Below are 23594 nucleotides of genomic sequence, written 5' to 3' on the forward strand. Positions count from 1 at the left end.
AACTGCTTTCTCTGTATCTGCTTTTTGTTTGCATTTGAAAGTCTGCATGGTGGTTGGGCAGGACGTGCTTTCATGTAATGGTTCCTTCAAAATAGGAGGAGAAATTACTGATCCAACTTGGAGAGTTGGGTGGTGAGATTTGGGTGGCAGAGGGTGCCCTAGCATAGCCCTGATGAGGAGGGAGGCATTGCATTGTTCTTGCTGTTGGTATGTGCTTCTCGAATGGGACCACTTTGAGTGCCCGCTATATTCTGCATGAGAGGGAAATATGGCTGGAGAATGTCTGGCTTGCAAACCCAACACCATCTGGCTGAGAACTGATCCTTTGTGGATCTCTGCTTGTCCCTGGTGGTATCTACAGCAGCTCTGACGATGGGAGCATGGAGCAGGGGAGAGGCACTGTCTGGATTTCAGTGGTAGCAAAGTGGTGTATGTCTGTGTGTAAGCGGGACATCAGAGTTCGGCCCCAAAGGTTACACCTATGTGATGGAAAGTAATGTCCCTCCTGCTACAGTGTTTTGTTTTGTTCTCTTTTTTTTTTTTTTCCTCCCCAAAATACTATCTCCAATGGAATCACAGCCAGAAATTATTAATTAATGAGGGGTGCAATCACTTGTTTTGTGAAATTCCACACATTCTACTTGAACCTTTTAGACACCTCGGTAGCATAATCTTTATTTCCCCCACCCCCTGCCCTTTCCCAGCCCAAACTCCGGTGTGGAGTGGTGTAGGGTCCTGCAGCATTTCAGTCCTTCTCAGTGCTGCAACGTTTTGCTTGATTACGAACTGCAAAATAACTACCTTTAGACAAAACCAACACCAGATTATTTTGCATTTGCTTCTTTATTCTACAACACAAGCAACATAAATAGTTTATAATTTTTTTTTGTTTGTTTTAAAATATTTCCATTTCAGAATTCAGTCTGACCAAAATATACACAAAATACAATTTGCAAGCCAGCTTACAGTGACTTCCTGACCAATGGACACTGAAGAACCAAACAAAGCAGCACAACGGAACGCAGCAGATATAGGAAGATGTTTTTCCAAAGAATAGGAGAAAGGTAGAGGGAGGAAACATGAATGAAACTGGGGAACTGCAGCTAGGTATGAACTCTGTAGAAGGTAAATCCAGTGTAAGAACTCTAGACGTTCACAGTCTCTCTTAAAAACATTAGTGGCTCCTCCTGAATATACAGCTATAGAGATGAAATCCTGGGAATAATGTTTTGTAGTAAAATGCTTTCTATGGCAGCCATCATCACGGAAATAGAATTTGCTTTTTATTTTGGAATAGGAATAATCAGATCTTTGGCAAAATGGAGTGTCTACTCCCTTTGGCTTTCTATCAGTTTTCAGCTCTGGTCAGAGGGCCCGTGGAAGTAAGTTTATGGTATTGTAAATAATGACAAAAATGGAGGTGGGGAAGGGGAAGGTGAAGGGAGCTAAAAGAAGGTGCTCCCTGCTGTCACTTCGTACTTTCACACCCCTTGCTTCCATCTGCCCCTTGAAATGGTATGCAGTGCAGGACTCTGCTACGACGTGGCTCGGCCCTTCCTGGCTGCTCTCCCTTTGGTATCAAATCATGCTTTCTTCCACAGAGCTGGAGGCTCAGGAGTTGTGGCCTGACTGCGGGGGTGGTATTTGTCCCTGAAGCTCTCCTGCTTCAGTTTGCTTCCTGTGGAAGCACGGTATTTCACCACAGACTATGCTAAGCAAAGGTGTGAAAAGGAAATAAGGCCTTAATGCTCCATGGATAGAAATATGTAACTACTTTCTGATAAGTGGGATGTTGATTTGCAAGAATTGAAATAGATCCTCCTGCCACTTTTTCTTAACAAAAAATGTCTTCTATAACCCCAGTTCCCTGAAATGATGTGGCAGGGGAGAGTAAGCAAACCTTTGCTTGTGAATTTGCCAAAAATAAAGAGGATTTGAGGGATCTGGTCCCACAGGCAAGCTCATTATTGCATTAATCCAGGATCATGCAGTGTAGCTCCACTGATATCCACAGTCAGAATTAGGGCATTTCCCCTTCCCTCTGTTCCTGGTTCTTAACTTGGACCTCTCAGCATTAAGTGAAAAGAACGGTGCATACTTAGGCTAAGTGCTTTGTTATTTTCTGTCTAAATAGCCAGCCTGTCATGTTTGTCCAAAGCTGTTTAGTGTGAAATGAAACTGTAGTGAGTACCACATATAAAGGGGCAGTAGTGGAAACAACACAAAGAGGAGGTGAGATTTCTTCCATGCAACTGTACAACTTCCTGGAGACCCAGGCACGTTGCTGGTGAGGGCTGCTGATAGACCCTTAAGTTGTATCCCTACAGAAGCTCTGCTCAAAATGGGGAGGCTCAGAGAAGAGGGGTCAATAGCTGCCAGATGTTATCTACATTGCATAAAATCCAACATTTGTGCTTCTGTGATGTGGTAAGTTGGTCCTTTTATACTGAAGGAGAAGGTATATATATATATATTTTAAATTGATGGTATTGCATCATTTCTTCAAAGAAGTGTTGAATTATCAGAAATTGAGGGAAAAGAGATCAATGATCTATCTGTCTAATTTCATATGCCATGCTTACCAGTATAAACAGATCTTCCCAAGAGTGATTATAACCAGAATATTGATTAAATTGCTTGCTTAAGCATAATCTTATCATACCCTCACAGAAATAAGACACGGGAAAGAAGTTGGTTTTGTTGAATTTGTTGAATTAAAAACAGTTTATCACTGAGTAATAGCATTTCTAGAATGGGTTGCTAGAAGTGAAAACAGCTAAATTCTGCATGCTCAGTTTCCAACTAAGCTTGTACACGAGAGCTGGTTAGCAATGAAGGCTTGCTATGGTTGGCTTCTTGCACATTAAAACTGGATCTGTGCAAGAGTGCAGGTTCTAGTTCTAGTCTGGGGGCACTGTGATGCACAGGAATGTGTGCTGGCTTTTGTGGATTTTCAGGAGTGATTTGTATAAAGGACCACAACAGAGAAAGCGATAGCAGGAACTATACAGGACTTTCCCCTTCCTGAGAACTTGTTGACTTCTATGCAGGAGTTGAAAGATTCAAGGACTGAGTCCAGAGCATAGATATTCCCACTAATAACAATAGCTTGGGCAGTCTGAGAGTGGGCCTAAGCTGTAGCAGGAGATGGCAAATGCAGGCAGCACGCACAGCCGGACCTCTCTACTTGTTAGTGTGTTCGATGCTCAAGTTTCATAGTGGTCCTGCACTGAGTTCTGAAGTGGAGATACCATCACTGGTATACCACTATATTCAGAGCAAATGGAGATTACATATGGTATGGTATTTAGAGGTGGGAATTACCTCTTGGGCAAATGAGGATTCATCAGTGAATTTTACAGTAAAATTAAACAGATCTTGAAGCTCGAATTAAAGGCAAAGTACCTTGCTGGGTCAAGCCACGAGTGAAAACTCTGCTTGTCCTCAACAGAAGCTGGCTATACTCAGGAAGAAGTGTATTGTTTTATCTGTGATGAGACAAAAGCTGTGTTCCTGTGTTTGGTGTTTTACAAGAAAAGTTCTGCCCGGGTCTTTGTAACCCTTCCCCTAATAATTTTTTCTGGATGCTGAATGATGTCAATTATTCTAAAGTAAGTGTCTATCCTAGGAGAGAATTAATAAAAGCACATTAACCAGGAGATAAATGTTCTGATTCAACAGTAGTTGGTTCTATGCCGCTGTTGCCTTGCACATTGGGCTACGGGGCTATAAGTAAGAATCAGAAAGTGTTATGTGAGAAAGATGTGTGGAGGGCTGCTTTGTGCTGATGGATGTGCTTGGGGTGGTCAGAGCTGGGGGCTAGTGCCAATACTCTTCCCTGGAACCGATCTGTGCAAGTTCCTTCTCTGGGCAGGAAGCTTGCACTGTGAGGCCTGCAAGCCCTGTGCTGGCAGCTTTAGGCCAAGCAGTCCAAAGTATGAATGGAGCAGAGGACACAGGCCTACAAAATGGTGACTTCACACTCAGCATTTTACTACTTTGTCTAATGTCTATGGCTAAACTAGTGAAAAAGAACCAGATGAACCAACTCCACAGGTTGCTCTCAGATTGATAGCTCCTGAAGTAGCAGTAAGCTGTCCTCACCTGCTTACCATTTCATACAGAAGGAAAAGGAAGAGCAACACCTGCTAAACATTGCTCACCTAAAGCCTGCTGCTACAAGAGAGTATTTTGTGCTCCTCCCATCCTTTTACATGATATTTCTGGAATGATGCAGTTTCTTGTGTCCTCATATGGTTTCCTAAGGGGGGGTTGTATGGGCAAAGAGAGGCACTGAGGGTGACAATGGGCACTTAGTGCATAATTTGGAAGGAGAAGTTTAAAATGCATTGCAATACAGCAGTGCTTTGGTCAAGCAGCTAGCTAAGCAGGTAACACTGGGCTGTGCTGTGTTCAGGTGCTTGGTTGGGGGCAGGCCTTTTCATTCCTAGAGCTTCTCTTTCTGATTTACAGGTAATGTGTAACCATGGTGTTTTCTAGATAACAGGCCCCCTTCTGGAATCCTGAGTGACTACCTTGGTACTGTTATCAGTTTTACTTCTCCAACATAAATCAAGGATTTGCTTCAGTTTTAGGTAAGCACAGTGAAGAGCTCAATCCCTGAAATGAACGCATAATGAAAAATAGCACATTTGAGTGTCCTTGCATGCAGGTATTCATTCTGATTCTGGCTGTTGCCTAATTAATGTCCTGCTTTAAAAGCAGTTCTGTATAGATGCCAAATAAAAAGATTAACAAAATATAACCACATTTTACTCAACCTAAAGATGTGTAAGAAAGACATGGCAACAAAAATCTAACAATATACTAAGGGCTTGGTATAAAATCTCATCTGTCCCCAAGGAAGTATTCCATCTGTTGGGAAAACAGACAATTGAAAATAATATTAAATTACTTATTTATAAAAGAACAAGTTGTTTTTATGGAATTTTTGGTGTTCCTGGAATAATTCTGCAAGTGAAGTTCTGAGAAACAGTGTGACTAACACTGCACAGTAGTACAGGACAAAGTAGTCCCCACACAAAAATCTAGCAGTTGGCAAATAGGGAGTGGGTGATGAAGGGCAAAGGCAGGATGACAGTGGCAGGCTCTTAGTAAACACATCAGCTAGGGTGATGGCTATTCAGCATGTCTTTTTTTGACTGACCCTCTACTTTTTTAGGTTCAAGATGCTAAAAACAGTTAGTTGTGCAAAGTCAAGGACTGATGTAAAAAGATGATATTTTTTGAGGATGCAGGGACCAAAGCTGTATATTCAGTTGGTATGCATATTTTAAAAGTCTTGGGAGAACATCATTGAGGGATGACTCAAGATTAAATTAGTTCTGACGAATTATTTAAACAGCTAATCAACAAATGATGTAGTATAGGAGTACAAGTCCCAGGGGCTGTGACATAATTTGTGAAGCAAAGTAACCCTTAGCTGTGTCCAGTGTGAACATCATCACATATGTATTTGACAGTACAGCAGTCAGTCCTTCCTTCCACTTCTCCCTCTGTTAATAATATTGGCAGATTGTAGTAGTCCTTATAGAAGCACTGCACACAGGGAGAATGTACCTATCTAAGGCTCTGTTCCCTCCCTGTTTACTGCAGCAGATGAGAAAGGGGAGAGGAACAGACTATTTTCCATCTTGATTAACTTCAACACAGAGTGATAGGCTAAGTTCAGTGTAAGGGTCCTGGCTACAGTAGTTCTAGAAGATGCTAAAGTCAGCTCAGCTGCAGTGTTGCTTGAACTGGAGGAACACTTCACTCTGTTGTGAGTGCTGGATACGGGCATGTAGACTTACTGTAACTTTCCTCTGTGGTGTGTTTTTCCCTCCAGCTTCAGAGGAAACAGCAAAACAGACTTCCCTGTAGCCTTTCAGGGAAATTATATGTGTGGAAAAATGATCACCTGTGGTCATAGCTGAAGTAGCCAGGGTGGTGCTGTAGAGAAGGCAGGCTGACAGGGCCTTTTTTTTCTTTTTCCCCAAGCATTACTCCACAAGGGTAATGAAAGGATGAATAGCCTGTGCTTGGTTCACCAGTTTAAGACCTGGGATTCTTTAATAATCACTTGCTACCCTGAACATGACCAGATTTCAAAGGCTCTTCTCAGAACAAAGTAAATTTCAACTTTCTTCAGTTAGCAAGGCATACAGTATTGTAGTAATCTTTATCTGGCTTTCCTCCTTCATGCTAATTTCTGAATGGAAAAGGTTACTCTGAACAAGTGCTACCTTTTTAGTTATTTTTAGTTATATAGGTCTTGCTTGCCTGGCTTGATGGTCCCATTCATAGCTAATTAGAAGGGTGGATGTTTACCTAGAGTTTGATGTGGCTCCCACTGTTGTAAATTTGAATTAAAATGAAGGTTACTGAAATGTATTTTGACTTTAGGTACCAGCCTGATTTACTGGCAGATTCTGGGGTCATTCCAGACCCCCCCGGGCACATTCATGCTTCACCTCCTCTGCTAGTATGAGTGAGGAACGCACAGTCTCAAGTGGATAGGGGAAATACATCAACAAGCTCATTGTTTCTTAATTTATCACCAACAAATAGGCAGTTAATGAACCCCAAATACCTCTTTGCTATTATGTCTTGGCTGTCTTCTCCCCTTTGCAACAGAGCACAGCTAGTTTACATGATGATATCGTACACACGGCCCACTCTTCCCAGCCATTCCCGTACTGCCTGACGGACACGGATATCAGTCACGTGGCAAGTCAGCTGGCTGATACATGGGAACACTGCTGGCTGGAGGGCTGTGAAAGTTTGGTCTGGCAGGGCCTGAATCTGATTGAGAACTGTCAGCACCATGTTGGTCCATGCCTACAAACAAATTGGATACAAAAAAAAAAAAGACTCTTTAGAATACCTTTCTATATAGAGAAGTCTCTCAGATGAGGCAGAAAAAAAAGGTTTCTTATCACTGCAGCTTCATGAAGAGGGCTGAGTAATACCAGAGTATTAATTTAATGTTAACTGCCTGCATAATTCAGTACTGTATGTTGCTGTTTGACTTTGTATTTCACATATCATGATCACTCTTCATCACCTATAATTTCATCCCATAGTGAAAAAAGATTTAACGCTTTTACTGATTTGCTTACTCAGACATGCAGATAAGTTCCTATTTAGCAACATTTCTGCTTTGGAATTAACAAAAAGCTTCTTAAGTAAAAAAAACATTACAGCAAGTATCCTCACATTTTCAAAAGCCCTAAGTAGGCTGGAGCTCATAGCAGTAAGCAGAGTTCACTGTTGGTTGTTTTTAGGAAAGTGCATCTTTGGCCTCAGTCACAGAAAAACTCTTGGAAGCTGTACTGGTATATGCCTGATAACACCTCCCCATAAGATTGATTTTATTTTTGCTGGAACAGAATGAGGTTTTTACCAGTGCCAGCTGCTGAAATATTCAGTCCTCATCATGATGATTTCTTTAGGTAAGAAAGACACTTTATGAAGAGGCTATAATTATTGTGATAAAAGCAACAGAAAAATATTTTAGGTATATTTTAAATTATTGCCATTATTAGCATTCTTTAAGTTTCCTACCTGTATCTGGGCCTCTGCATCCCTAACAGATATGTTCAGAGAGCTGACTGTGGATCCTGAGCGTGGTCTCTTCTCTTGTCTCAGGATCTCTGGGCCAGCACTGAATGAATGCCTCATTTGACCTTGGTCTATAAGATGTTGTGGCCTCTGGAGTACGGGTGAGTCCTGCCCTCTGGAGCCCAGGAGCTCCCCTTTCTTTTCCACTTTGGCCTCTTTGGTGAAGGATGTCATGGCCTGCTGCTGCTTTCTTTTTTTGTATTCTGTCATGAACTTAGAGATGGTTTTGTCAGTGGCTATGGTGTAGATCTTGTTGCCAGCGCTCTCCCACCATTCTTTTTTCCTGGTTTGTTCTTTTTTCTCTGGTTTAGGACTTGAGAGTGGGGGTAGTAGCAGCATTTCTCCACTTCGTGGTGTTAGGCTGTCTCCCAGTTGGTCCCTTATTTGACTCCGGTCATCTTCTGATGGAGTGTCCTTCCCAGACTGCCCTCCAGTTGACGGGGTGGAGGTTTCTGAATGAAAGGATGGTAAAATGAAGAATGGGTCGCCTTTGAACGCTGGAGGCTCCTCTACGTTATTCTCCAGGTCTAGGTGCATCTGGATGTAGTTGTTGCACAGTTCCATACAGAGCTTATGAAGCCGCTTGATCAGCCATCCCCAGTCTGCATTGCTGACAGGCTGTACACTCAGAGATGGTATTCGAGCCCTCCACTGTCTCTTCTCTTTTCCCCGAGGGGGACTGACCTGGGCAGTTTCTTCAAAAATGTCTTCGTCTTCTGAAGAGCACTGTTGTGATGAGTCAGTGCTTCTCTCATCGTCCTCAAAGAGGATCTTCTTCACTTGCTCTGCAGTGATGTTCTCCTGGTTTGTCAGGATAGCACAAATCAAAGCATGGAAGTAAATATTGAAGCTCATCGCTGACTGGCGATACAAGTTGGCAGCTCCACTAATGCCAGACACTTTTTTTAGCAAGCACTTCAACCCAGGCCTGGTGTCAAACTCTCTGGCTGTTCTATAGGAGTCCAGCAGTAAGTCAAAGATGACAGCCAAGTTTTGCATGGAGATGTACCTGAGAAAACCAGCCAACTTGTTTTCTGGTACTTGTATTGTCATTTTCTCCTCTAAGTTAGATGGGCCTTTGATGAATTCTTCCAGTAAGATGTCATACAAATTCTGGAGCAGTACTTGGTGTGACAGCAAGCTCACCACTATTGTCCTGAAAGGAATACTTGGTAAACCAAGTATGGGAAGAAAAAAAAATATAATTGTATGTAATATTTTTACTAGAAGTGTTGGAGTATTTCATGTTTTACAATCTAACATGAAGAATGCATGTGAAAGGCCAAAATTTTAGAACGTTATTACAAAGAACTGAATGAAGGTGAAGTTATCTAGAATGGTCTTTCAGCCTTTCTAGAAGGGATGATGCTTCCATGCGTTAAATAAAATAACTGACCACAGCAAAAGCATTAATGGAACTTTGCAGAGGCAGTATTAAAAAAAGCTCTATTTTGTGTGTGTATGTGTATATATATAAAATATATAAAATATTTATAATTATAATTTTATAATTATATAAGTATATATAAAATATAGAATATATAAAAAAGCTCTATTTATATATATATATTCACACACACACACGTATATATATATATGTATATATATATAAAATACTATAGCTACAGGTACTCTTAGTATTTTCAGACTGCTATAATTAAGGAATTTGTTAACACACAAATTATGCAGCACTTTTGCCCCTAGACCCTAAGCACATTTTCTATTTTTGCTGTTACTGAACTCAAAGCTAAGAATCATTCTTAAAACTCCTCCACTGGCATTTCAGCAAACCTTAACTTTGCCATGACAAATTGAGGCTTAAGCTGGTTTGCCATTTGCTTTCCATTTCCAATAATGCCAGTGGTATATCTCAAAAATGAAGTGCAGAGATCCAACCAATAAAAAAGAAAATCTTCAAAATCATCAGCAGTGCAATGGAACATGCAAAGAAGCTTAAGTAAGTCTTGATGAATGTTTGCTCTTTAGACTTCAACTTGAATACTGAGATTCCAGCCCTGTTTCATTTGTGTAATACTGGGTGATTCTCTCCTGTTGGATGTTGTGAGCTGTTCTAGATCTTACTGATTTTATTTGCATGGGGAATATATGAATGGCAAACTGTCCCAGACAAAGGTTTTAGGCAATTCTCTAATAAATAATATTGCCAGGCTTACAGGCAGGGGAGGTTAAGAAGAAGGGGTGGATTATAGTTACAGCAAGACATTGGCATCTCGCTGATTAAAAGTTATAAACTGTGAAGCCCATCTTGTTAGTAATTGTAAACAAGTCTGCATCAGATTAAAGCTGTGATATTTTATATAGAGTTGATGTACTTGTTTTGATATAGGGAACTATGAGGGATCACAGTTTAAGTAGCTTGAGATGAGAAAAAAACTTTTCAATTTGCTTGCAATACTGGAGTTTTAGGTCTAAGTTTAAAGTGAACTTTCACGTAACATGAGATGCTCAATTTGAGACCTCTAAAATTCTTTTTCCTTAAGTTAATTGATTTGTAAAGCCAAACAAATGGTCCTGATTTAAAAAGGAAAGAAAAAACCAAAAACTAAAACAGACAGTCCTGAGTCTTTTGAGGGCCTGACATATGTAGAAGCTATAGGTCAGAAAGAACAGTGCTTCTAGGGTTAGCTTATCTATATCAGCTCGCTTACTTACTATAGCTGTAGCTGTCAGTGCTGATATGGTGGTTAAAATTAAGTCTTATTATCTGACAGTGGTACAATCTTGATGATTAATACATACATTGGAGCTCCTTGTGGGGAAGTAGTTTTCTCCTCTAAGAATCATTAGAGGCTCTGACTCAGAAAAGCTCTTAAGAGCACAAATAGAGTTAAACATGTACTTTATTTCAAGAGACTAACCCCATTCCAAAAGCGGGAGCAGTATGAAGGAGATCTGCTTTCTTTATAATAGCCATTAAGGCAATTTACAAAGACAGTTTAAAGTACTACTCAATTTAAAAACAAAACAAACAAACAAACAAAACAACAAACCCTCCACCCCACCCCCCCAAAAAAACCCCACAAAAACAGAACTATAGGTGAAAACATGATGCCAAAGCTGGTTAAGGACACTATTATTATCTTATTCTGACTAAAGTTTGGACCTGAAGTATATCATTACTTTTTAGGAAGAAGAGCTTCCTTACCCCAGCTTCCTGTGAAACGATGCAGCATCGGGGAAACAAATCAAAAGGGAGAAGAGAAAACTCCACTAAGGTTAAAGTAGAACTTCAAAGGCCATAGTTACTAGCATGCAAAACTGGCATATTACTGTGTTGCTAACAAGTAATATGAAAAGCAGTGACACGGTCAACTTTTCAGCCCTGTTTTGGTGGAAAATGAGTATTGCTGGGGTAATATTTCCCCATCAGGGAATATGCTTTTTGCAGTTGTTAGACAAAGAGCAGTATGAGATCATTCAGAGTTTGTATTAATTGCAAGCTTTATTTGTTTAAAGACTAACTTCTTGCTTGCATGGTCTTTCTTTCTGACCGTCTATGGAAGGGCCATCACATTCTGACTCCTTGTTACGTGCAGTAGTTCAGCTTTGAATGAGAATGCCTGAAGTGGTCCAGAAGCAGGTTTGGTATCTGGTATAAGACTATTTTATATCATGTATTAAATACCTTGCAATATAAACACAAACCCTGAATGCAGCACTAATTCTTGGCCCTGTGATACTGTCATGGTTGTTCAAACAACCAAGTGCAAGCAAAAAGAAATTTTCCTTGGCAGGATAAGACTAAGAGTCATGCAGACACATAGTTTTCTGAGGTGGTAAAATATAAAAGGTTTTCTTTAAAAATAAAAAGTGCCATGCAAAAACAGAAGTTCCCCTGACTAGTACGTTGACAGCTTTGCAGATTTTCATGTAGCCTCTTTACTCTGCTCCAGATTACCCATTAGCCTATTTCAACCTTCTTAATCCAGTAATACTGAATTTAAAGGACCAGTAAGTATAGCAGAAATTATTTCATTTGCTAGGTATCATTAGAAATATAGTAGCACTTTGAAAGCTTTCTTCAAGCTGATATTTTTACTCCTTTAAGAAAAGAATCTCAATATGAGAAAGGTTTTCCTAATATTTCCTATGAGAATTCTTTTCCTAGTTTCAACTACTTACTTTCCTTTACTTTAAAGATTTGTGAGACCTCTGTCAAGTATTTGCAACCAACCACCTCTTACTATTAGAAGTTTTTTTAAGAGACCTGCAGAGAGGCACAGCCTCTGTTCCCATCTCTGCCAACTTGACGATAATTTTACCTTGCTTTCAATAACAGTGTTTTCCTGAGAAGATATTTTACCTTCTCTGGGTATGCCCATTTGGTTTCTTATCTGGTGGCAGGTCAATGACAAGCACACATGACTGGGCATGTTCGAACCCTTCCTTGTTGCTAGGGGTCTTTGGGGAGCACTGAGTTTCCAGCATGAAGACCTAGAAAATGACAAATTACATAAAACAATTAGGTTTAGCATGTGCAGTGGGTCCATAGAGGGCCTGACAGCAGAATTTCATGAATTGTGAAAGATATATGACAACTTATTTTACAATGATGAAAGGAAGCTACTACTTGTAAGTACCATGTATAGCAAAGACCTGCTTACACAGATAGCCCATTCCTCCTAGAAAGGTTTGTTAGTGCAAGGATGGTTTTCAGCCGCAAGGAGACAATGGCCACCTAATTTGTAGTAACTTGGAAGGGAAGCAGGGAAACAACTCTCAGTTGCTGTAGCTTTGTTTCGTAGCTTGGTAGGTGTGTCAAATCCTCGCTGAGAAGAACTCAGGCAATGCCTCTGAGGGGTGTCTCTTAGAGAAGCCTAACTTCCTACTTTATGAGCTCTGCCTCTCTAGAAATTTAGTTCTAAAACACTTTTTCTATTAGAAAAACATCTTCCACTGCCATGTTGTTTGTGATTACAAATCCTGAACATCTGAGACATCTCAGATTTTCAAGCAGCATCAGGATATGATTAAGGATATGATTAAGTCAGAAACTGACACCAAACATCTGTTGGCTGTTTTAATCCAGCTGCTTACCCATGCAGAAACTGCCATATAATGATCGTAGGTCATTAAGTCGTTTGCTGTATTTCAAGGAACTTCTTGTTTCATACTAACACTTTCTCAAAACGAACAACATTCACTGTAGACAAAAGAACCCTGAGAAGATTTTCTCCCAGACTACTTCATTGATTAGGAGTTAGTGATGATTTTTAAATCATTAGTTCAACGTCAGCATTATCTTCTAATTCTCAATAACCTCCTCACCCATCTATACTCATGTATTTATAAACACACACAGGAAAGTATATTACTCTTCAAACTCTGATTTGAGGAGTTGAACCTAGTTATTCTTGTGTAATATTACAGTCTCTGTTCTAATTTATTTTTCTTGCCCTTTGAATTTATCACTCTTTAACAAAATAGTCAGAAATGCATATGATGTTCTACATGAATATTCATTGTGACGCTATTTCCCTTTCTCTGTCAGAAAGGTTTCCACTGATTTATGTTAGAATTGTCTTTTTTAAAGCTATACTACACAACAGGCTCATGGACCTGATCAAATACCTATGCATCTACCCCCAGCCAAGCATTCCCCCTAATGCTCACTTACAGGGTAAGTTCTAATGTTTTTGTTTCTAGTTTTGATTACTTTTTCTCACGACTACTGTTAGATAAATGATAGCCTAGTGATGAGGAAGTCTCATTTGATTCGCTCATAGGTTTTGAGGACAGCTGTGCTAAAAATGTACTCAAAGAAAAACCCCAGGTTTAAAGGCTTCTCCAACTTTCACTGAAATATCAGTCTCTACCTGTTGTGCCATGGCTCTGATTCTCCAATATTCAGCCTCAGCACTCGGTGAGAGGGAGGGGGCTGCCACCTTCACTTCGCAGGCGTCTCCACTAAAGCTTTCAGAACCACTGTGGAAATAGCCCAATAGGTTCTATAGAGAAACACAACATCAGACTTTCACTGTGCGTTAAATTAAATCAGTGATTGCAGAACTGTTGAACCTGTTCATGTGTAATACAAAATTCAGAGTGGGAGGGATCTCTCCCAGTACTATCGATGGACCACCTGCTATTCAGCATTCAGTGTATTTAATGCAAATGCATTACAACAACTTATATGGTGGTGAATTAAAGGGAATTTTTTTGCCACATGATGGCGAGTTGAAAAATAAACTATATGGAGCATGCAGCAACAGGATCAAGTAAGCAACTTTGTCTTCTGTCTACTTTTAGCCAATTCAGAAGAACTGGAACAATAGGTAAGGATCTTTGGATTTCTTACAGGTGGGGCAACTTAAAGTTAGTGACCACTGTTGTCTGTAACATGCTTCAAAAAAAAAAAAAAAAAGATTTCAGTCTCCACTGTTGATCCAATGCCTTCATTGTGATTAAATGAATAAACAACAAAAACTACAACATTAGATTATTTTCCAGCCTCTGTATCCAAAACCTTATGTGTGTGTGTGTGTGTGTGTGAGACAACTTGTCAAAAGTTAGTGTCTATAATTAGTTTTGACTGTCAGCAAAAAGGCATTTTACCTTTACTGGCTCCAGAGTGGCAGAGAATGCATCCTGCAAGGCACAACATGCAAGCCTCCACATCTCTTCAGTAAAAACAGGTCCTGCTGTCACTAATACATACCTAAAAGTAGGCAGGCAGGAAAACATTACCATAAGAAATAACCAAACAGTTCTCACCTATAATGGGAGAAGGTTGAAAACTAAAGAAAAGGTCAATTTAGTAACTAGCTAATGATATTCAGTCTCCTAACAATTAATAGTTGTTATCCTGACCCATTTCTTTGATATAACACCGAATTTCTGACTGCTTTTCCTTTGATTTTCCTCCTTAAACAATCATCTCTCCCGAAGAAGAACAGTATGTTCTGTAAGTATATAATAGAGTGTTTATTTTGACCATGACTGCAGTAAACTGAAGACTGTAAAGATATCCATTACACTCAAAGACCTGTGAATTCCCACAGAAAGCCCCTTAATTATTTTTCCTAAGGATTACTTATTGACTAAATGTATACATGTATTGTACAAGTATTTTTACAGGAATGACACACGTAGCCTTGTCCAAAACTACAGGTTCTGAAGCAGAAAGAAAACAGGTGGAAAAAAAAAAACGCTGATAAGTCTAAAATATATATTGCAGACTTCTGAAATGCTAGCCAACTTAGTCTGCCCACAAGTACTTCAAAGACTTTTTTTTTTTTTTTTTTTTTTGAATATACTAACAGAGCAAAGAGATTGTTACCTGATACAAGAGCAGCCAACTCTGGAAATAATTTCTGTTGGTTCTGCTACACAGGCGACCAGCAACTTGAAAAGGTCTTTTAGCATAGTATTGATCATATTTTCATAACCAATATCTGTAAAGAAAAGACACAGACTGGTTTTATTTAGCATCATTGCCTTTGCATTGTAGTTAGACAGTCTTGCTATGCTTACTACAATTCAGAGACTTTGCAAAACCAGTTCTTTTTATGGAGATAGCAGTAGAGTTCAATTTTGAAACATACATTACATCCTATTGAAATGAGAACAGTCCTTTTGAGGTTATCAATTTAAAATGCTTAGACTTCAGTTGTACTAGAGAAATTCTGTTAGCTTCTGTTTCTGAATGTCATAGTTCCTTAAGAAGATCAAAGTCTTGTTGTCTTCTTTTGGAAAGTGTAATAAACACTGTGATGACTTAATTTGGAAGTTAACCCTCGTCTGAGCAACAGCATGGACTAAATAAACTCCACAAGTCTCTTTCAAGTTGTATTTTTTCTATTTCTTACTAGAAAAAAAAACAAACAAATTCTTAACCCTCCTCCTCTTGTTTTACACTTGAGCAACCAAAAAGCAAAGAAATAATCTCCCCAGGTAGCTATTCAGTAACATGCCATCAAACCACTGTCAGCAGATTTGATAGTGTTAGGACATACCTGAATGTATGAAGTTTTGAATGTGCTCCACTACGAGTTCACAAGAAAGGCCAATGGCATGCTTGAAATTAGCAGATGCCACATCCCAGTAAGAATGGTCACCATGGCTGCGATGGAGCCAAAGGGACATCGTAGGAAGAAGAAGATGTACAACTGCATAAATGCCAAATCCTGGGCCTTAAAATAAACACAATGATGGTTGTTTATTTTTGCTTACAAAACCTGCATTCAAGATACGTTTCTTAATTCATTCCAAGCTTGAGGCCAGGGGTGATTCTAGAGAAAACAGTTTCTGAAACTTTTTTATGGGTTAAGAGAAGGGTGCAGTTGTGGATTTCACTGTGAGTTTAATTTTAGTTCTGAGTACATGAACATTTACTCAACCATGAATCTCCTGTGCTGCCCAGGAGGTCTACAGGACTGTACAACTTTATCAGTCTCCTGGACTTCAAGCAAATGTTTTCTGTAGCCAGGACACTGCCAGAATATTGCATCATTTTGTGCATGCAGGACTTCAACATACTCCTACAACGTGCCTTCTGTCACCATAGAACAATAGGCTAACTAACTGGAACCACAAATCCCATTCTGAGAAAATTCCGTTGTATCTGAGTATGTCTGTGCAGCTCTAGCATGAAGAGTATCACTGTTTATAGATGTGGGTTAGGATTCTAGGAGGGTTGGGCCAGGGGCTCCAGTAGCTCACAGTTTATCCTTTAATTACCAGGTGTCTTGGCAACATCCCGCAGCAATTCAAAGAGCAGATCCAGAGTAGGAGGTTGGTGCTGGCGGGGACAGTTGGATATGGCGGTTGTTAATTCTTCCAGCAGAATAATCCAGACATTGATAAGGCCTACAAGTAAGAAGACAAAGCTTAAAAAACAGTGCGATACTGCGTTGGCTGCAGGTAGAACTTGCCCTCAGAAAGTGATGGAGACTAAGAAATTAATTAACTTAAAGATCATAAGCACTTTCTCATTCAGTGCTGCTGTATAATCATGGAGGGCAATATCAATTTCTGAAAAGATTGTCCCTTTTTCTTCCACTTTAATTAAAGGGTAAGTTCTGTGTTTTGTCCCACTCTTCCTCCTCCATACACCTTTTTCTTATCTAAGTTTGCTACTCCCACCAGTCCAGTTCTTTTTCTTTCAATGTATTTTCAAGTCTTGATTGACAAGTTAGTCAATGAATATTGAATTTTCTAGTTCTTTCTTAAAAAACATATAAAATGCAAAGTCCAGTAATGAAGTGAATGTCCTCTGAAATGTTTTACAAAAGGTGCAGATGTGGTACCTGTCCAAAGAAAATGCTCAACCCCTTCTAAAGGTTTTGAATTGCCCCTACAAAAAGATTCAACTAGACTAAATGTGTTTTATTTACACTTTGAAATTTCAACTGGAAAAATTAAAACTGTTAGAATGCACAGGGAATCCCACAAGCAGTACAGTTGTATGTTAGATACATAGTCCTAAGGGATCTCACTAGTACTGCAAATCTGCCCAGAGCAGTTTGTATCTGTTCCATACAGAATTATTTAATTATCTAAGTATGGAAACAGCACAACTCACTCAGCACTAAGTCTGGTTATCTCAAAATCCGGAAGAGCTGAGAAATATTCTCTTTTATCAACTTCTTGAATAATTTGGCATGGAATAAAAGACACTATGAAAATACATTACACCACTCTAAGGCAAAGTAGGCTAAAACATTCTGCAAGATCTTGGAACTGTCTTTTCATAGAATCACAGAATTGCCAGGGTTGGATAACACCTCCAAGACCATCCAAACCAACCATCCACCTACCACCAATACTTCCCCACTAAACCATGTTCTTTAGTACAACATCTAAATGTTTCTTAAACACCTCCAGGGACGGTGACCCAACCACCTCCATGGACAGCCTGTTCCAGCACTTGACCACTCTTTTGGAGAAGAAATTTTTCCTAACAACTAACCCGAATCTCCCCTGGTGCAACTTGAAGCCATTCCCTTCAGTCCTATCATTAGTTAGATAAAAGAATCCTCAGAGAGTAGTAGAGAGCCGTAAAGTCTCCCCTGATCCTTTTCTTCTCCAGGCTAAACAATCATAGTCTCCTCAGGTGCTCCTCATAAGATTTGTGCTGCAGACTCTTCACCAGCTTTGCTGCCATTCTCTGGATATGTTCCAGGGCCTTGATGGATGTCTTTCTTGAAGTAAAAGGCCCAAAACTGAACACACTACTCAAGGTTTGGCCTCACCAGTGCTGAGTACAGAGGGATGATCACTTCCTTGCTCCTGCTGGCTACACTATTTCTGATACAAGTCAGGATGCCACTAGCCTTCTTGGCTACCCAGGCACACTGCTGGCTCAAGCTTCACTGAGCATCTACCAACACCCCTAGATCCATACTTCTTCCACATAATCTCCTAGCCATCCATTCTGACCCAGGCCTGTAGTGTTGACTGGAGTTGTTGTGGCCAAAGTGCAGGACTCATCACTTGGTCTTGTTAAACTTCATCACATTATTTTTAACCCAGCTAACCAGCCTGTCCATATCCCCCAGAGGGGCCCCTCCTACTCCCTGGCAGATCACCAGATCACTTCCTCCCAGCTTGGTGTCATGTGCCAACTTACTGAGGGTGCGCACTCAATCCCCTTGTCCAGGTCACTAATAAAGATACTGAACAGGACAAGCTCCAGTACCAATCCTTGGGGAACACCTCTCGTGACCAGTCACCAGCTGGATTTAACTCCATTAACCATCACTCTCTGGGCGCAACCCTCCAGCCAGTCCTTTAACCAGCAAATAGTGTCCAAGGCATGGGCTGCCAGCTTCTATAGGAGAATAATGTGGGAAACAGTATCAAAGGCTTTGCTGAAGTCTAGGATGATGTCAACAGCCTTTTTCTCAGGGACCACAGTGCCTGGTGAGACACTACCTTCTGTTTTTGTAAAGTCAGTTTACCTAGTATTGTTCTAATATATTACCAGATACTGCTTCAAAGGGCCAGTATGGATTCAGAAGCACCATTTCTGCATTCCTCTACTGCTTGGCTCCATGCACATCCAGTTCTGGTGTTCTTTAAACACCCAGTTAATCCACAATCCACAAAAGCAATACAGATAATCAGGAGAATAATGTTTCTAGTTTTTCTGGAGGTCACAACACTTTCTATGGATTTTAGTTCATTTGGTTCAACAGACCAGGGCATTAAGTTTGGAAACATATTTAAGCAAGTATTCTTTATCTTTGTAAACTTTAACTCAACACTGATAATTTTGCTGTGAAAGGAAGGACTGTCAGCATCAACCTTAAAAGGTTTTCATTCCTTTACTGTAGCTGTGGTTCTAGAAAGTACTTCTGTGTTTGCTCTCAGACATATGTATTGGCTGTATTATAATATTCTAAGTATCCAGATATTTATTCATTTAATTACAATATTATTGCCTTCTCCCATGACACTGGTTGCATTTTTCTCATACATAAGCCGTAGCTTTTAACGTACAGCAATAGACAGTACCTGAACTCTAAGCTGTATGTGTATACCGACAACAGCCACAACAAACTCTGTGAAGTTTTTCCCCTCCTTTTTGCTTTCAGCAGTTGGCAAAAATTTACAGTGACATGTAAAAGAAACAATTGATTAATCTTACATTTCCTGCTTTCAGTGCACTTACCAGTGTCGTCATCAAAGTCAGAAAGGATGCACTCAATACCATCCTCACTGCTGGCTGACTGTTCCTGCACTCTTCGGGGCATATTAATCAGCCGGCCACTGAGGAAAATAGGTTTCAAGGGCATTTTGTAGATTTTGGCTAACAACTAAAAGAAAAAAAAAACAAAAGAGGAAAAAGTACGCAAGAGAAGTGTTACTACTTTTAGCTCTGTTTTACAGTAACTGTTTAAATAAGAATTTATGTCGCTCTGGATGCGCTACTGTTAGGTTATAACTGTTTTTTCTCCACATATCCTTCAGTTCTGAGTGCTGTTACCTCCTCAGTTTTCCTGCTGTTAGCTGTCTGAGAACACATGAGGATCCTTCAGATTGCCAGTCTCTATCTGGCAGTGCAGCCTCTTACCAACAGCCCTATAGCTAATTCTATTGTATTCATGCACATTACCTAACCAGTGACGCAAAGCCTTGAGGTCAGGACTGTCTCCTAGACTATATTAGTACCTGCACAAGATTGACTTGCACTTGATTCACTATACCTGAGAACATCTCCTGAGGTAATCAAGCGCGGGAAGGCACAAGTCTGTAGATGCTGATCCTGATCCTGGCACACAGTCACCCATCTCCTTACAATCTACTTCCCCTAGGGATGGGAAAGGCAGCATTGGGGGGCACAGAAGAGAAACAAACAGGATTAGTTTTTGTTTTTCATGCAGTGGTATTCTAGTGTCTGAACAGAATGCAGAAATCATCCTTTGTCTGATCTTATTAGATGACAACTGAATGATTCTCATATCTCGCTTTTTGACATGCGACCACAAATGGGACAAACTTATCTCATGAAAGTAAGAAACCTAAGAGAAATATGACAACATTTCTACAGAAGGGATGCAAGTTCTCCTTCCTGTACTGGACAAGCAAGTTCATTCCTCTTTTGTAATAATAATTATGGATCCAGTCTGTCATCACGAGCTGAATTCTGCCCCCATTGATATAAATGGTGAAATAATAGGAAATGAATAATTACAGTTAGGTACTTATAAACCTTAATACCTCTGTGGATCCTTTGGCCTAAATTGTATTCATATACACAAAGAAAAAAACAGTTCAACTTTACTGCTTACTAGAAATTTTGCAATTCACATACGGGAAAAATATACCAGTGTCACAGTTCAGTGAAAACTGTTAAACTGCAACAATCAAGGCAAACAAAGGAACTTGTGGGTAGAATGACCCAGCAGCACTCCCCTCTATTCTGACGTTTGGTGAAAGACCACGATTACACTGTGACTTGACACATCTATTCTCTGCTGTCCTCAGTGATGCAACAGAAAAATTAATGCTTATGATCTCAATGAAGGGTCAGCAGGTTTTCAGCATTGCAAACGCAAAACACTGCTGAGGTGGGAAAGGGTACAAAGAAGCCACGTGGCTTTGACCTCTGAACACAAGACATGTCATCTATTACAAACAATCTGTACTGTTGCTGCACAACGCCAGGGTCCTATCTCCATTACTGTGTTCTTTTATTTATTATTTTTTTTAAACTGAACTTAAGCGAGTCCTGATGTAAATAAGATCAAATGACGAAAACATTTAAAAGAGAGAGACGTATCTTTGCTGCTATAACAACTCATACCCTTGATAGCATTCGGAATGTTTCTGAAGTCCTCCTTTGATCATGTTTTTTTTTAAAGCATTTTGGACTTAATTCTTGAGAAATTGAGACACTGCCTCTCTTTTTCCTACCATACTCTGTATTACAAAGCAGGATTCTCATTTTTGGCAGAATCAAGTTTGACATACCATACAATATAAGGAAAATAAAAGTATTTACCCAGTCCTTTCACAAATTTCATAAGGCACATAATATAACTGGTGGCGGCATTGGCAAAGACCTGGATGCTGTCTGTGTTTAGAAATGCTTCAAAGACATCAAACACCGGGGCCTGGCGTTTCCCTGTGGAAATAACAAGGTAAGGACTTTTCACCACTCCCCATAAAGACGAACTTCCAACAGTTTCTCAACAATTTAACTAAACCTGTAGGATCGATTCTATTCTGGGCAGAGACAGAAGTGCTCCAGTCATCTTAGAAGTAAAAACTAACATGCTTTCTCCTCTTTTGCTCCCAAGGCAACTTGTGTAACCCTACACTGAAAGTAATGCTGACTCCTTTCTTTACAACTCTATAAAAAATATCTGCTTACCAGTGCCCAAATGGGAAGAGCAGGTATGTGCACTCAAGCTCAGTTGAGTAACAATTCTGTTTGGTGGAACCTTAGTCCTAACTGTCAAGACGACACAGCAGTCACACTGAAAACTATTCTGACTCTTCTGATACAGTGACAAAACAGCTTTGTTTTTCCTAAGTAGCTAATCAGTCTTCAAAAGCTGTATACGCTTGCATTTTGCCACTGATTGTAACAGCTCTGAAAGACAAAATTTAGGAGGCAAACCATATCCCTCATGCATGGCTTGGAACATTATTAACCTGTAAATGTGGCAAAAGGACAGATTAAAATTATTTGTCCTTACTATCCAGCTTCCATACTAGCAATCATCATCTGTGAGAGGGATGTAGGTTCAGTTGTAAAACAAACATGATTTGTAACAGCAGTAGTAATTAGAATCCCTGTGATCGAGTGCTTGGACAAGTACCTGCTTGGACTATCACACCAACTGACTTTGTTGTGTAAGAGCAGGAGGTTTTACATGGTTAGAAAGACAGCTGACACGAGAGGTGGTAACTGTATGCAGTCACTGCAGCAGGCCAGTGACAAGAACCCCACTATGCTCAGCACTCACACACTATCGTTTTGCTCAAAAATATTCAAATAGGTTTGAAGCATTTCTTTCTTATTCTACTCATATGCCAGAGCTGAAAGGATAAAAAGGAAATTATCTTTGCTTTCACTCCCAACCTAATAAATCAGATATTTCAGTACAGTCCTTGAGTATTACAGTGCCATTGTGAGCTATACTGTTTCAGAGCATCTATTCAGGTCAGGCATTTAAAATGTACTGAGTTATTTCTTGGGGCCCCAAGGAATTAGATTGGGAAACAAAAGTACACACAAAACAGTCAGTGCTGAAGTCCTTACCCATAGAGTATTCTCCTACAAGGTACTCTTTAACCTCTGACTTATTGCCGCTGTGAACTGTTTCCAGGGCACTGAACAGGGGTCTCCATCCTGACTGGATCTGGGTAGAACACATTTCCACCAACTCTCCTATGGAGGTGACCACCTGCAAACAGTGTAGGAAAGGCTCAAAGAATAAAACCAGAACTGATACAAAGCTGGACCTGCAGAAGGAATGAGGAAGGCTTTAAACACATTTCTAGATATACTCTTTTATCTGGATTTCAACATCTAGACAATTATTTTTTTTATTAGATAATTAAATTAAATCACTTTAAAGGCAGATGCACTTCTACTAAAGAACTAGTCTAAGCAATAAACAGGTGGACAGGGGCAGAGTTCTGAAAACACAGTGCTTCTGCACTGTACAAAATTATCCTCTAAAGGTACTGTTCTAATACCTGGTGTGCTAGAATCTTGGGAAATAAAACAATAATTTGGTAGGTTCAAGTATCACATTTGGGTCTGCTTCTGAGGGAAGACCTGACTGAAGAACAGGGCCAGACATATATCATTTCGCAACTGCTTTACAGAAGAAAAACAGTAATCTACACTGAACAGCAACATGTCAGGGCTCTTTTGAAGTACAGAGAGATATCTGTACGCTACCATAATGCTGATTTAGGTAGGCAGGGCCCTCTGAATTCCTGAAGGTAATTGAGGGACACCATTTGAAGGGCATTTGGAAAATATTCAACTGGACCAAGTGCACTCTGTTGACTATCCTTCTTATGGGCATGGTAGGTCAGATACAGACACCCTAATCAGGGCTGACTTGCCTGGTCTTGCACATCCTCATCACACAGCTCCAGCTGCATGATACGCTCAAAGGGGCGGAAAAGTGACTCATTAAAGTGAAAATGAGAAGGCTCATTCCAGTCTGTCAGCACTTCGGTAAGGATGTCGTGGATGAAGGAGACAGCCTTCCGAGACACATGCCTCTCCTTGTGACAGGCAGCCTGCAGGAGGAGGAATAGTGTAAGAGTTCGCCCAAACACAAAAGCACTTCATGATGCTGAACCCTAATGAGAGCTTCATCATGACTGTAACTAGGGAGCCCACTGCAAAGAAAATGGGAAAGTATTGCTATGGAATTGGGTGACTGAGACAATGAGCTGCTTGGGGTCTCACAGATGCCTAAAGATTTGATGGAAATTGAAGGAGCAGACAGCTAAAAATAAATTAAGCAATAAGCCCC

At 40.1% G+C, this 23594-nt stretch overlaps 1 protein-coding gene across 10 annotated transcripts in view; it reads right to left on the minus strand.

Moving 5' to 3' along the window:
* Positions 1–824: 824 nt before the first annotated feature.
* Positions 825–23594, minus strand: part of ARFGEF3 (ARFGEF family member 3) — an 85687-nt gene continuing 62917 nt past the window's right edge. For 7 of the 10 annotated variants that reach the window (XM_025149178.3, XM_025149177.3, XM_025149176.3 and 4 more), the window contains 14 exons: positions 23176–23355; positions 22358–22502; positions 21092–21214; positions 19794–19897; positions 19259–19403; positions 16324–16452; positions 15600–15776; positions 14924–15038; positions 14200–14302; positions 13461–13592; positions 11948–12078; positions 10790–10798; positions 7567–8791; positions 825–6840 (listed from right to left, as the gene is read on the minus strand). In XM_025149178.3, coding sequence (XP_025004946.2) covers positions 6649–6840; positions 7567–8791; positions 10790–10798; positions 11948–12078; positions 13461–13592; positions 14200–14302; positions 14924–15038; positions 15600–15776; positions 16324–16452; positions 19259–19403; positions 19794–19897; positions 21092–21214; positions 22358–22502; positions 23176–23355 — 2910 coding nt within the window. In that variant the 3' untranslated portion in view covers positions 825–6648. Of the gene's footprint in view, positions 6841–7566; positions 8792–10764; positions 10799–11947; positions 12079–13460; positions 13593–14199; positions 14303–14923; positions 15039–15599; positions 15777–16323; positions 16453–19258; positions 19404–19793; positions 19898–21091; positions 21215–22357; positions 22503–23175; positions 23356–23594 lie in introns of those variants that run through there. The other 3 variants (XM_419718.8, XM_025149175.3, XM_040698393.2) reach the window with 2 other exon arrangements.

The sequence above is a fragment of the Gallus gallus genome, chromosome 3, assembly GCF_016699485.2.
Source record: "Gallus gallus isolate bGalGal1 chromosome 3, bGalGal1.mat.broiler.GRCg7b, whole genome shotgun sequence".
In the NCBI taxonomy this organism is placed as follows: domain Eukaryota; kingdom Metazoa; phylum Chordata; class Aves; order Galliformes; family Phasianidae; genus Gallus; species Gallus gallus.